General features: G+C 35.6%; 1 protein-coding gene across 1 annotated transcript in view; it reads left to right on the top strand.

Moving 5' to 3' along the window:
- LRRC9 (leucine rich repeat containing 9) overlaps nucleotides 1-12,784 on the top strand; it is a 211,438-nt gene that overhangs the window by 164,627 nt on the left and 34,027 nt on the right. The window contains exon 27 of the mRNA XM_069092055.1: nucleotides 497-633. Coding sequence (XP_068948156.1) covers nucleotides 497-633 — 137 coding nt within the window. The remainder of the gene's footprint in view (nucleotides 1-496; nucleotides 634-12,784) is intronic.

Here is a 12,784-nt window from a genome sequence, read left to right as displayed (position 1 = left end):
GCAGGTAAAGTTTGTGTTGTGGAGAGAGGAGAATACTTATTAGAGATGGTCCTCTGGTAGTACTGAGTGCATTCCTTCGAGTCCAGATAGATGGATGTATACATATAGTCTTCCTTGGTTAGCACTTTTAATTTTTTTAATTTGGGGAACTCTCAATGAGGAAACTCCCTGTAACAAAGGATAAGGGCAACTGAATTGAAAATGAAAGTCTTAGAAAACTGCAGTAGTCAAAGAGAGCTTAGCAGTCACAAAACTTTATATAATAAGCATCCAAGGTGGGCTCCAAACATAGATCTTTCTGACTTAGGACCTTACTGTCTCATTACTAAAGTGTGCTATTATCTATATTTACATATTAAAAGAGAGAGTAAGTTCTGAATTTTCTGAAAATTCAATGATTAAAAAAATCATTTTGCATTATGCATATATAAGAAGTTGGACTGTTTATAAGAAATTGCATCTGAAATCATGGCCCATACTTATACGTATTTTCCAGGGATTCAAGTCTTCCTGAGAATTTGCCTCCAATAATGCAAAGTTTAGAAGTTCTTCATCTGGGCTACAATGGAATTTGTAATTTAATACAATTGCAGCTTAACAGACTAAGAAATTTAAAATTCTTATTTCTCCAGGGTAAGTAACATCATTGATGATGTGAAACATTTTCTTAGAAAACTAATCTGATTTGGTATTCTTAGTTGATATTCCTAAAGTGGAGATGATATGTCTTAATCCTATTCCTATGTTATTTTGATCTCCTTTTCTATTTAGAGTCTCTATAATTTTGAAAAAAAAAATTTGTCCCATAGTTTGGAGATTATGAGTAGTTGGTATGACAGCAACTATTTTTTTTGTTTTTTTTATTTATTTTTTAAAATTTCTTTGTTTACTTTTAGTTTTAATTCCACAATTCCTTCAGTTTCACATTTTGTCCCCCCTCCTTCCCCATTCCCCCATGGTGGCATACAGTCAAGTATAGGATCTGTAAATACTTTCACATTAGACATTAGTCTGGTTATAAAGACAGATTGTATCAGATGGAATGAAAAATGGTAAAGAGGACATAAAACCAAACAAGAAAATGAAAAAGATCAGGTATATTGCTTACATCTGGATATAAACTCAGTTCTTTCTAGTTCTTTCTCTGGATGCAGACATTTCTCTCCATCATAACTCTTTTGGGATTGACTTATATCGCTGCATTGCTGAGAAGAGTCCAGTCTATCAAAATTGGTCATCACACATACGTTGTGTCTGTAGTTGTGTACAAATTTCTCCTGGTTCTACTCTTCTTACTCAGCATCAGTTCGTATAAGCATCTCCAGGTAAATATGAAGTCCATCTGCTCCTCGTTTCTTATAGAACAATAATATTCCATAACATGCATATACCACAACTTTTTCAGCCATTCCCCAATTGATGGGCACCCCCTTAATTTCCAATTCTTTGACACCACAAAAAGAGCTGCTATAAACATTTTTGTACATATGGGTCTTCCTCAAACTTCTATGATCTCTTTGGGATATACCCCTAGGAGTGGTATTGCTGGGTCGAAGGATATGAAAGTATTTATAGCCCTTTGGGCATAATTCCAGATAGCTCTCCAGAAAGGCTGGATCAATTCACAACTCCACCAGCAATGCATTAGTGTTCCAATTTGCCCACATCCTGTACAGCATTTGTCATTTTCCTGTTTTGTCATCTTAGCCAATCTGACTGGTGAAATGTGGTGCCTCAGGGTTGTTTTGATTTGCATTTCTCTAATCAGTAGTGATTTAGAGAATTTCTTCATGTGCTTATAGATATCTTTAATTTCTCTGAAAATTGCCTCTTCATATCCTTTGACCATTTATCAATTGGGGAATGACTTGTATTCTTATAAATTTGCCTCTGTATATTTTAGAAATGAGTCCTTTGTCAGAGACATAGATGTAAAAATTCTTTCCCAATATCCCACTTCCTCCTTAATCTTGGTTACATTGGTTTTGTTTATACAGAAGCTTTTCAATTTCATGTAGTCAAAATTATCCATTTTACATTTTATAATGTTCTCTAATTCTTGTTTAGTCATAAAGTCTTTCCCTCTCCACAAGTCTGATAGGTAAACTATTCCTTGTTTTCTGAGACTGCTTATAGTATCAAACTTTATACCTAGATCATGCACCCATTTAGACTTGATTTTGGTATATGGTGTTAGATAATGGTCTATGCCCAGTTTCTGCCATACTATATTCCAGTTTTCCCAGCAGTTTTTGTCAAATAGTGAGTTCTTATCACAAAAACTGGGGTCTTGGGATTTATCGAACAATAGATTACTATAGTCGTTGACTTCTGAATCTCATGTGCCTAATCTATTCCATTGATCCACTCCTCTATTCCTCAGCCAGTACCAAGTAATTTTGATGACTGCTGCTTTATAATACAAATTGAAATCTGGTATAGCTAGTCCACCTTCCCTAGCATTTCTTTTCATTAATTCCCTTGATATTCTGGACCGTTTATTCTTCCAAATGAATTTTGTTACTATTTTTTTCTAGCTCTATAAAGTAGTTTTTTGGTAAATTAATTGGTAAGGCACTAAATATAGAATTTAATTTAGGTAAAATGGTCATTTTTATTATATTAGCTCGACCCAGCCATGAGCAATTGATATTTTTCCAATTAGTTAGCCCTCACGTTATTTGTGTGAAAAGTGTTTTGTAGTTGTGGTCATATAGGTCCTGGGTTTGTTTTGGCAGGTAGATTCCCAAATATTTTATTTTGTCTACAGTAACTTTAAATGGGATTTCTCTTTCTATCACTTGCTGTTGAATTTCATTGGAAATATATAGGAATGTCGAGGATTTATCTGGATTTATTTAATATCCTGCAACTTTGCCAAATTTATTTATTGTCTCAAGTAGTTTTTTACTTGATTCTCTAGGGTTCTCTAAGTATATCATCATATCATCTGCAAAGAGTGATAGCTTGGTCTCTTCTTTGCCTAATTTGATTCCTTTGATTTCTTTTTCTTCTCTAATTGCTGCTGCTAACATTTCTAGTGCCAGATTGAATAAGAGGGGTGATAGTGGACACCCTTGTTTCACCTCTGATCTTATGGGAAATGCTTCTAGCTTCTCCCCATTATATATAATACTTGCTGATGGCTTTAAATAGATGCTACCTATTATTTTAAGGAAGGCTCCATTTATTCCTACACTTTCTAATGTTTTGAATAGGAATGGATGTTGTATTTTGTCCAAAGCCTTTTCTGCATCTTTTGACATGATCATGTGGTTCTGCTAGTTTTATTATTGATATGATCAATTATATTGATGGTTTTCCTAATATTAAACCATCCTTGCATTCCTGGAATAAATCCTACCTGATCAAAGTGTACTATTCTTGAGATAAGTTGCTGTAGTCTTTTTGCTAATATTTTATTTAGAATTTTTGCATCTATATTCATGAGGGAGATTGGTCTATAATTTTCTTTCTCTGTTTTATCTCTTCCTGATTTAGGTATCAGTACCATATTTGTGTCATAAAAAGAATTTCGTAGGACTCCTTCTTCACAAATTTGCCCAAATAGTTAGTAGAGTATTGGAATCAATTGTTCTTTAAATGTTTGATATAATTCACTAGTAAATCCATCTGGCCCTGGAGATTTTTCCTAGGGAGTTGACTGATGGCTTGTTCAATTTCTTTTTCTGAGATGGGGTTATTTAAGTAATTTACTTCCTCTTCAGTTAATCTCGGCAACTTGTATTTTTGTAAATATTCATCCATTTCCCTAAGATTGTCAAATTTATGTGCATACAATTGGGAAAAATAATTCCTAGTTATTGTTTTGATTTCCTCTTCATTGGAGGTAGATTCACCCTTTTCATTTTTATTACTCATAGTTTGGTTTTCTTCTTTCGTTTTTTTTATCATATTGACTAAGCGTCTATCAATTTTATTGGTTTTTTTTTTCATAAAACCAGCTTAGTTTTATTAATTCAATAGTTTTCTTAATTTCAATTTTATTAATCTCTCCTTTAGTTTTCAATATTTCTAATTTAGTATTTAATTGGGGATTTTGAATTTGTTCTTTTTCTAGCTTTTTCAATTGCATGCCCAATTCGTTGAGCTCCCTTTTCTCTAATTTAATCATGTATGCACTCGGGGATATAAAACTTCCCCTAAGAACTACCTTTATTGCATCCCACAAATTTTGGCATGTTGTCTCATTATTATCATTCTCTTGAATGAAATTACTGATTGTTTCTATAATTTCTTGTTTGACCCACTCATTCTTTGGGATTAAATTGTTTGATTTCCAATTAGTTTTTAGTCTGTCTTTCCCTGGCCCTTCATTGCATATAATTTTTATTGCTTCATGATCTGAGAAGGATGCATTTAATATTTCTGTCTTACTGCATAGAATTGGGAGGTTTTTATGCCCTAGAATGTGGTTAATTTTTGAGTATGTGCCATGAACCACTGAGGGGAAAGTATATTCCTTTTTATCCCCATTCAGTTTTCTCCAGAGATCTATCCTCTCTAAAATTCTGTTCACTTCCTTAACTTCTTTCTTGTTTATTTTGAGGTTGGATTTATCAAGTTCAGAGAGGGCGAGATTAAGGTCTCCCACTAGTATAGTTTTGCTATCTATTTCTTCCTCTAATTCCTTTACCTTCTCCTGTAGGAATTTGGATGCTATACCACTTGGTGCATATATGTTAAGTAATGATATTGCTTCATTCGCGATGGTGCCTTTTAACAGGATATAGTTTCCTTCCTTTTCTCTTTTAATTAGGTAAATTTTTGCTTTTGATTTATCTGAGATAAGGATTGCTACCCCTGCTTTTTTTTTACTTTAGCTGAGGCATGATATATTTTACTCCAGCCTTTTACCTTTATACCCTGTGTGTATCCTTCTGTTTCAGATGTGTTTCTTGTAAACAGCATATTGTAGGATTATGATTTCTAATCCATTCTGCTATCCATCTACGTTTTATGGGAGAGTTCGTCCCATTCACATTCACAGTTATGATTGTTATCTGTTTCTTTTCCTCCATCCTATTCCCTCCCTTGTTAATGCTCATATTTTTCCCCTTCTCCCTTCCCCCCTTAATAGTTTTCCTTTTGACCACTGCCTCCCTCAGTATTCCCTTATCAGCCCTCCTCCCTTTACCTCCCTTTTCCCCTTACTTCTTCCCTCCCTACTAATCACCTCCCCTCCCTTTCTTAGCCCTTTCCCCCTCCTACTGCCTGTAGGATATTTTTATACTTAATGAAGTATGTTATTTCTTCTTCGCACCAAGAGTGACAGGAACAAATCTCATGCGAAGCTCCTCTCCCTCCCCTCTTTCCCTCTAAAATGATACTTTTTGTGTTTCTTCTCCATAGAGTCCTATGCTTAATTGGTTGTTATTCCCTCCTTGCACCACAACCAATGAGGGAAAAGCTCATATGATTCTCATCTCCCTCCCTTCTTTTCCTTCGCTATATTGTTTTTATGCCTCTTTGTGTGGCATAATTTACGCTTTTCCACTTCATTCCTTCCTCTTCTTCCATGGCAGCCCCTTTGTAGCCCTTAATAAGATTTTTTTGTCATCATTTTGTGTATTTTATACTCATACCCTCTACTTGTCTATAAACAGTTTTCTCTTATTAAATAACAGTGTGTGTGTGTGTGTGTGTTTACCTTGTTTACCTTTCTATGTCACTCTTACATCTAGTAATTGGAGGTTGAATTTTCCATTGAGCTCTGGCTTTTTCATCAGGAAGGTCTGGAACTCTGTTATATCATTGAATGACCATCTCTTTGCCTGGAAGAATATGTTCAGTCTCACTGGGTATGTGATCCTTGGTTGTAACCTGAACTCTTTTGCCTTCCGGAAAATTGTATTCCACTGCCTCAGATCTTTCAGTTTAGAGGCTGCCAAATCCTGTGCAATCCTCACTGTGGACCCTCGATATTTGAATTGTCTCTTTCTGGCCACTTGAAGTATTTTCTCTTTTATCTGGCAGTTCTGGACTTTGGCCACAACGTTTTGAGGACTTTTCAGTTTGAGATCTCTTTCAGCAGGTGTCCGGTGGATTCTCTTGATTTCTATTTTACCCTCAGGTTCTAGTATCTCAGGGCAGTTTTCCTTACTAAGCTCTTGGAGAATGTTGTCCAGGCTCATTTTTTCATCATGATTTTCTGGTAGGCCTATGATTCTCAGATTATCTCTCCTGGATCTGTTTTCCAGGTCAGTTATTTTTCCATTGAGGTATTTTACCTCTTTTTCTAATTTTTCATTTTTGTTGTTTTGTTTGACTAATTCTTGGTTCCTCATAGAGTTATTTGTTTCAATTTGGTTGATTCTAGTTTTTAGCAAATCATTTTCCTTGGTTAATTTTTGGAGCTCCTTTTCCATAACATACACTTTTCTTTTAAGAGAGAAGTTTTCTTCATTATAATGTTTTTCTAGTTCTGAAATTTGGTTTTGAGAGAATTATTCATTTTGTCTTCTATCTATTTCATTTAATTTACAGAGTTCCTTTTGAGCTCATCTAGGAGAGCTTTCTGTGCTTGGGACCCATTCCCTGTTGATGTTTCAGCCGTGGGTGTGGAGTCCACATTGTCTCCCTCTGAGTTTGGTTCCTCCCTCTGAGGATAGTAGGACTCCAGAGTCTTTGTAGTCTGCTTTCTACCCATTTTGAGGCAGGGCCCTAGCCACACCCTTCCTCTAGGGATCCCAAGCCTTTACTGTAGAGGGTTTTGCCCTGGGGAAATAGTTACTTTGTTTGGGGGGGAGGGGGGGGAGGAAGGGAGGGTCAGAGTAGGTGAGTTTCACTCTGTCATCCTGGTCTTTGGAGGTCCTGATAGGGGCTTTTTTTTTTTTAATTTCTGGGCTATGAAGTGGCAGCCCCAGGAGTATTTGCTGTTCAGTACAGGGGCCCCTGCATTTGCTTCTTACCTTGCTCTTTCCAGTCCCAGCCTTTTGGTGATAGGCCTGGTAGTGGCCCTTGTGGTTGGTGGGATGACTTGCCCCCCCAAGTTGATCAGGCCTCTTCTGGGCCTGCCCCTGCATGCCGCTCGCCTCCACAACAACTATTAAAAACTATATTCTTGAATTTTTGTGGATCAGTGTTATGTCTGGGGGATTGTGGGCAACAGTTTTGTCTGTGATGATGATACAGTTCCAGTAACAGTTTATTAGTTGAACTCTCAAGGATATTTTGAGGTCTCTTTTTATGGAAAGGAATTTGTCATCTGTCTGTCCATGAAATACAGCAAGTTTCTGGTAGTCATGACATTGCTTTATGTGGTTCTTCCCATTTAGCTTTGATTTCAGAATGACTCTTAACATATGTCTCAACATATTCAACCAGAGGTTTCATAGCTCGACCTTGAGACTAAGGTATTTGTAAGAATTGTCATTTTAATCTGACATCCAGATTCAAGCTCAGAGTCTTCAGTTTGTTTCCTTCAGTCTCTGTTTCCTGGCATATATTAAACTTTACATTTATTCAGTCTAAATGACATTTTTATCTTAGGAGAGAAAGATTTCAAAAGACAAAGAATCTATTTAGTGAGTTATGTTGGGTTATTTGATTTTTTATGTCATCCATGCACATCAAGTAATTAATAAGATGTTCTGGCTTGATTCTCTTTTTAATTTGGAAGCCATATTTAGCTGTCTGTAAGAAAGTTGATAATGAATCTAAGACTAGACAGAACCATAATAGGTTTAATCTATCTCCTCAGAAGATGCCACATTTCACATTAGTTGTTCCTAAGATTGTATTGATGGTATAATAGGGAACAGTTTTCTGTTTTGGCATCAAATGTTGTAGCATTTTTACTATTTGATATATGTTCAGTATGTGAATGAACCAAATGTGGAGCCTGAATCAAAGGCTCTGAAATAATCAATAAATGTAAATGGTGTGAATCTTATAGCACTTTTGGATGGCTTGCTTAATAGTGACCAAACAAGACTCACTTGTCTTTATACCCTTTATATTTCTTGGAACATTGTTTTGTTTTCTTGTAAGTTTTACACTTGCCCTTGGTATTTCTTGGAACATTGTTTTGTTTTCTTGTAAGTTTTACACATAGATTTTTGTGATACAGGCTGTGAACACTTTGTATAAAGTGCGCAAACACCTAATTGACCTGTATTTTGAAGAGTTGCAGGTTTTCTCATCTTTGTTATTAAATATGTAATGACTTTTGTGTTTTTTGTTTTTGGAGGAGGGGAAGGTAGGGTAATTGTGGTTGAGTGACTTGCACAAGGTCACACAGCTAATTGGCTAGTTTTGTATTAAGTGTCTGAGGCCGAATTTGAACTCAGGTCCTCCTGACTCCAGGGCTGGTAACTCTATTCACTGTGCCACCTAGCCGCCCAGCAATGGCTTTTGTTAAGAAAGATAGCATCAGGCTTTCATCTGAGGAAAATATAAAAGTACTTTGTTAGTAATTCATGCCCCATCCTGACACATTAGAGCTAATGATTATGAATTTTATCTGTACCCATCACTTTCCATCTATGCTGAAAAGCTAGTGTTTCATACTCCTCAATTAAAGCATAACTCTCCTCTTATTTATTATATTAGCAAAAAAATTTTGTTGCTTTCTCACTTGATACAACTTATATTTTCATTGTGTTCATCTTCTTGTGATCCAAAGTTTTCTGTTATCTTCATTCTTAGGGGGATTTCTTTCATCTCTGATTTCTTTGCTTCTCAAACCTCTGTCTTAAAGTTTTTGATTGATACTGAATTGTTTATCTTGTTCTTTGCACTGCTCTTATTTCCTTTGCCATTGCTCTAACCTTTTGATTTTTTATTTCAGCTATTGATTGAAAGAATCGAGAATTTCTGATTCCTTTTTTATTCTATTTTATATGTTTTGTTTTTATTGCTGTTGTTGTTGCCTTTAATTGGCCGATGTGATCAGATTTTCCACTGTTCATGCCAGCTCAATATTCATGTAATCTTCCAATACCTTTTTTATATCTGTTCAATGGCTCTCTCAAGTGTTTCTGCCAGGTTGATATTTAATAACTATTCTTAGAGGGTATTCTTTGATAGTTCCTCCATTCTTCTTATGGTTCTTCCCATAGACATTTAAATATGTTGTTATGTGCAAGTCTTGAAATGTTCTTACATTTTTCTGACAAAAACTGTGAGGAATGTGTTTCTTAATCTTATTGGTAACAAATGCCAACTTTTATAAATAATTCTCTGTTTTTGTAAAATCAGTCTGCCAGTTAGATAACAAATTCACATTTTTTTCAGAATTCCAGTGTCAGTATTCCCATCTCAAAATCATTTGTGATATCATTGCTGAGTTTGTTGTCTTTTTCATTATTAGATACAATTTCTGAAGTTTTTATTAAGTGAATCTTTCAGGAACCTTGAGTTCTTTAATTTGTCCCTCTTCAGATTCCAATAGCTCCTCAATTTTATCACTTATTTCCTCTAATTTAAGGAATGAATTTTTTGTTATGATTACCCTACACTTGTCAGCAATGCATTGTGGTGTGACTTGGAGCCAGAGGGTTATTATTGTTCATTGTTCAGTAGTATCTGATGCTTTATGGCCCTATCATCGTTAGCACATCAGTACTACCCATGAGGTTTTCCTGGCAAAGATACTAGAGTGGTTTTCCATTTTCTTCTCCCATGGATGAAGGCAGACAGGTTAAGTAACTTGTCCAGGATAAGTATCTGAGGCCAGATTTGAAGTTAGGTCTTCCCAATTTTAGACCCATATTTCTATCCACTGAGCCACCAAACTACCTCTAAACTAATAAGTTTCAAAGGTAGGATTTGAACCCAGATCCTCTAACTCTAGATTCAGTGCTTGCTTTTTCCACCATACCATGGTATCTGAGCAGAGGGTAGTGTGGATATAAAGATATGTGAAGTCCTAGCAGGACTAACAGGGGAAATGTTTACATTTTTGTTCTGATATAGTACTGTTTCAAAATGAAAGTAAAGTATTCATGTCTTCAGTTCATTTCATGTGCAACCCAGATTGCTTACTTACATGGTCAACATCATCTGCACCATAGCATTTATAGTGAGAGTGGGGGGTGAGGGGCAGAAGAAGAAGCAAGCAAACATTTGGAAGGGATGGCAATGGATATTGGTGATCTGTTCCCAAGTATCCTGCCTTCTTGTCGTACCAAAACACGAAGTCCAGTTATGTTACTTCCTTGCCAGTGACTTCATTCCATGAGGGATGATCACTCTCACTGTCAAGCATAACTGCTTACTGAGAGCATACAGTCTGATTTTGATAATCTACCCTTAGATAGGCATAATTTTCAGAAATCATTGCACTTGGATGGATGTGGACCAGGCTATGTCAAAATGCGTTTTTAGGCAAAGATAGCATATGATCTTCGCCCAAGGAATGAATTGATTTGTCATATCACTTCATCTACCCAGATGCTGTTGCTTCTAATTTCATGTGATAGATTTAGAAACATCATTACAATGCTTTAGTTTTCTGTGAAAGCTATAGATAAAGAGGTGCTCATGGAGACAGGAAGACCTGAGTTCAAATCTAGCATCAGACATTTACTAGCTATGTGACCCAGAGCAAGTCAATTAAGCTTTGTCTGCCTCAGTTCCTTCATCTATAAAATGAGGATAGTAATTGTACTTCCCTCCAAGGTTTGTTGTAAGGACCAGATTAGATGCTTATAAGTATCTGAAGTGGGATTTGAAATCTGATCTTTCTGACACTTGGCCGGTACTCCATCCATTGCACCACACTAGTTCTTTAATCTCCAAGTCTCTTAATCAAGGCGTTATCCTCGACTGCTCACTCTTTTACTCTCCCCATATATTCAATCAGTTGTTAAATCTTTCCATTTCTACCTCCAAACGTCTATTCTACCCAACTCTTCTCTATTCATAAAAGCACCATATTAGTTCTCCTAGATTATTACAACCACCAATAAATGATTCATTGGTCTGCCTACCTTAAGTCTTTCCCTGCATCAATCTATCCTCTATACAACTACCAAAGTAATTTTTCGTAAATCCAGATCTGATTATGTAACTCTCCTACTCTAAACTCAAATGCCTTCTTATTATCTCTAGGATAATATATAAACCCCTCTCTTTAGATTTTAGATGTCTTCACAACCTTGTCCTAACCCCCTATCTTTCCAGCCTAATTGGGTATTACACTCCCTGCTACCTTTTGTAATCTAGCCAAACTTTCCTTTCTATTCCTAACAAGCAGACTTCCATCTCTTATCACTGTGCTTTTGTACTGGCTGTCCCATGTGCCTGTGATACTCTCTCCTTACTGGAGCCTCAGAGCACCTCCCTTTCTTCAAACTCAATAGTTTTCCATCACAATCATATGTCACAACTTGTTCAGCCATTCCCCAGTTGATGGGCATCTCTTTGATTTCCAGTTCTTTGCCACCACAAAAATAACTGCCATAGATAATTTTATACATATAGGTCCCTTTCCCTTTTCTTTGATCTCTTTGGGATATAGAACTAGTAATGGTATTGCTGGGTCAAAGGTAGCAGGCCTGTTTTTCCTTCATCCCCTCCAGCATTTGTCATTTCTCATATGTGTGAGGTGGTATTTCAGAGATGTTTTCATTTGCCTTTCTCTAATCGATAGTGATTTGGGGCATTTTATCATATATCTACAGAAAGCTTTAATTTTTTTCTTCTGAAAATTCTTTGACCATTTAGCAATTGGAAAATGGCTCTTATTTTTATAAGTTTGACTCACTTCTATACTCAGTATTTGAGAAATGAGGTCTACATCAGACAGAGTTGCCATAAAAACTTTTGATATTATTTCATTATCTGTGGTTTTTAGCAAAATGTAATTTTCTGATTATCCCTTTTAATTAGGTCTATTTTTGCTTTTGCTTTGTGATTGCTACCACTGCCTTTTTTTTTTTTTAGTTTAACTAAAGTGTATTAGATTCTGCTCCAGCCCTTTATTTTAACTCCGTATGTATCTTTCTGTTTCAAGTGTGTCTCTTATAAATAATATTTTTTTGGATTCTGGTTTCTAATCCATTCTGCTATCACCTTTCATTTTGTGTATTAGTTCATCCCATTCCCATTTACAGTTATGATAACTGTGTTTTTTCCTCCATCCCATTTTCTTCTAAAGTTTCTCCTTTTCTATCCCTATCTTGTCCGTTCTCAAATATCTATTTTACTTTTAACCACTTCATCCTTTAATCTGCCCTCCCTCTTATTATGTCTCCCCTTTCTCTTCCCATTATCTTTTGGGTAAGTTACATTTCTGTACACAACTGAGTCTGTGTGTGTATATATATATATATATATATATATATATATATATATATATATATATATATATATATATATATATATATATACTTCCCTCTTTGAACCAGTTCTTATGAGGAGATTCAATCATTGCTTGCCATTCCCACCCTCTTCTCCTCCACTATAAAAGCTCTTTTTTGCATGCCTCTTTTGTACACTATTTTTCCTTTCCCTTCTCCACTTCTCCCAGTACATCCTTCTCATCCTTTCACTTTTTTTGAAGATCATTCCAACATAATTGCCTCACACCCATGCCTTCTGTAATGTGTAAATTTTCTTTAACTACCATAATAATAATAATAATAATAATATGCTTAAGAGTCACATGTATCATCTTCCCATATAGGAATGTGAGCAATTTAACTTTATTTAGACCCTTGATTTTTTCTTTTGTGTTTACCTTTTTATGCTTCTCTATCTTGTGCTTGTTTTTTTTTCTTTCATATTTACCTTTTTATGCTTCTCCATCTTGTGTTTG

Source organism: Petaurus breviceps, unplaced genomic scaffold (genome assembly GCF_028583685.1).
Source record: "Petaurus breviceps papuanus isolate PSGF00001 unplaced genomic scaffold, PetGlider_PUasm1.0 189, whole genome shotgun sequence".
Classification (NCBI taxonomy): Eukaryota; Metazoa; Chordata; class Mammalia; order Diprotodontia; family Petauridae; genus Petaurus; species Petaurus breviceps.
The sequence above is the reverse complement of the archived record's forward strand: the minus strand, read 5'-3'. Positions and strand labels throughout refer to the sequence as shown.